This window comes from Penaeus japonicus, unplaced genomic scaffold, assembly GCF_977035675.1.
Source record: "Penaeus japonicus unplaced genomic scaffold, GWHDUDI00000001_assembly GWHDUDI00000035, whole genome shotgun sequence".
Lineage (NCBI taxonomy): Eukaryota > Metazoa > Arthropoda > Malacostraca > Decapoda > Penaeidae > Penaeus > Penaeus japonicus.
Window position 1 is genome coordinate 14,761,683 of NW_028234437.1, and position 2,500 is coordinate 14,764,182.

At 40.6% G+C, this 2,500-nt stretch overlaps 1 protein-coding gene across 7 annotated transcripts in view; it reads right to left on the reverse strand.

Annotated features, from left to right (window-relative positions):
- The window catches only part of Vps35 (Vacuolar protein sorting 35), a 27,211-nt gene that overhangs the window by 24,259 nt on the left and 452 nt on the right, over positions 1-2,500 (reverse strand). For 2 of the 7 annotated variants that reach the window (XM_043035131.2, XM_086531452.1), the window contains exon 1: positions 2,488-2,500. This exon is cut by the window's right edge and continues 127 nt beyond it. The exons of 1 other annotated variant lie outside the window; for it this stretch is intronic. Coding sequence is in view for 2 of the 6 variants with exons in the window: in XM_043035129.2 (XP_042891063.1) it covers positions 2,426-2,427 (2 nt within the window). In the remaining 4 variants the exon portion in view is untranslated. 4 more of the 7 variants (XM_043035129.2, XM_086531451.1, XM_086531456.1 and 1 more) reach the window with 2 other exon arrangements.

The window sequence follows — 2,500 nt, forward strand, 5'->3', positions numbered from 1 at the left end:
TATACACACAGGATGGGGAGGAAAAAGGAGAATCAAACTCCGCAATAATCAAATAGAAAATTAGCATGTAAAACTACCTATGCTGTCTTTTGCCTTGAGTAAGACTTTGCTAAATAATATGTGCCCACAGGACATAAATTACTAATCCAAAAAAATAATATATAATAAGCAAATAGAAAAAATAGAATAGTAAAACAACAATTGGGTGAAGGGGGTATCATAGAAAGACAAATTTTCATGTACTTTCTTCAATCCACAATCTATTCTCTTCACATATCATGTAACCCCTATCACATGAAGAGTGAGTGCTTCAATATATACATGTGTTTGTAGGGAATACCCTAATGCAATTTTGATGGAAATGATTATATAAAATGTATAAGCTGATTAAATTGAAGACATTTTTATCTGTGACATTTCTTCCTTCATCCTGCATTGATAAACAATTAACTTGTGTGTTTTTGTTTTAATTGATATGTACTTGTTTGGAAAAGAGCCATATATTGGAAAAACATGTTGAAGATTTCAGTTCACATTTAGGTGACAAAAAAATGAGGATAAGCCATAGATCAATAGGCCAATCACAGGGTTTTCATGTTTCTTATTGTTCATGAATCTGTGGCCTTGACACTGCAAGCCAGTTTCAAGTTGGTTGTCCTATCAGGGAGATGTGCGTGTGATTTCAGTATTGGTTCTGTTACAGGTTATACAGTAGTACCATCAGGATACAAACTGAAAATGTATTCAAAAGTTCATTGCTAAATAATCAACCAGTCCAAGTTCCACATACAACTGCTAACATAAAAATCCACAGTGTCAAGTAGGTAGCACAAAGTGCTCTTAACCCATTCACGCCAGGGCCGTTCCGGTTATGCGCAGTCGCAATACTGGGGTTCTCGAACGCATAAGCCTAACGCCTCGAGATTCTCGGGCGCACAAGCCTCGAGCCTGGGTTGCCCGCTCGCTCTACCCGAGCGCGCGGCTTCCTCTCATAGCTCGTCCAGGGCATCTAACGCGAAAACCACAATACGTGCTATCACGTCAACCGGCGTGAATGGGTTAAAAGGGAGGGGGGGGGATCAAGAGGGCAATGCTTTCCTCCTTTGGATAGGGCCAACCTCAGAACTGGGTTCAGGCAACTTTGGTCTTGGGTTAGGGTTTGGTATACAAAAATGCCTTAAACCATTAACCCATTCACGTCAGATAACATGCTGGCACGTTTCATGGTTTTTGAGTCAGATGCCGGCGACGAGATATTTGGTCAAGGCCGGCGCTCGGAGTGAGTGAGCTGACAGCCCAGGCTCGCGGCTAGTGCATCTGAGAATCCTGAGGCGTTAGGCCAATGCGTTCGAAAACCCCGGCATTCTGACCATTCAGAGCCCGAATAGCCCCAGTGTGAATGGGTTAATGACGGGCGACAAGATATCACATGTAGTGGTGGTAGTGTCAGCCGCTGGGAACATGATATTTTGTCATGGCTATCCTCCTGGCCGGCGTGCCGGGTGATCAGCAGCCAATGCAAGCAAAAATCCCGAGGCATTAGGCTTACGCATATGAAATATCCCAGAGTTTCAACCATTTGGAGCCAAAACAGCCCAGTCGTTAAAGGGTTAAAAAGAGAGCATACAAAATTACTATCAAAATTTGTGTTATGGCATAGCACACACAACTAAATGCTTACATTGGCTACTATATTGTAAACTAACCACATCTTTTGAATTATACCATGTTTTCTGAATTGTAACTTACCCCATCCAAAAGCCCCAGTTTCTCATGGGTTCACCAAGCCCGTTAGGTATATAGATAGGGGATGGGGGTGCTAACCCAAAGGCTAAAGGCTTGCAGCATAAAGTAGCATCAGATTCATTCTAACCACAACTAAATGAAACAATCAGTATAAATATTGTCTGTGAAAGAATAATTGTCATAAGCAATTAATTTACCATGCCTTGCACACAGTCCAAAGTAAACGGTTTTAACTCCTTTATAATTCTGAACTTGTACAATCACCCCTTACTTATGTATACACTTTCACAATGGTACCAGTAACTGGCATATCCATGTAAAAATATATTTACAATATATCCAGCATAGTATTTCCTGAAAATCATCCATGAGTGAAGAAATCGAGAGCTTTTTGACCGAGCCTGCATGTAAACAGCTGAAGTACATATTTGTCAATGAAACATCAGTAGCTTCCGATATCTAATGTGCTGATAAATGACTCCTAAAAACTTCACAGTCCATTCCGTGTCATACCAAATAAATGTCTGCAACCGAAAACAAAATATACAATTAATTCTGCTTAGTTCAACCCGAAATACCAGAGCCGAGCAATATTTCCACTGCAGATGAAACACAGTCACAAGTTCTTGGTAAAAACAGGATAAATCACGGGAAAATCAGAAGAAAACACTTAGACTACATGATCTCCAGTTGACAGTTGACACCCAATGGCAAATGTGACAGGTATAAAGCCAAATCTACCTTTTTATCAGGA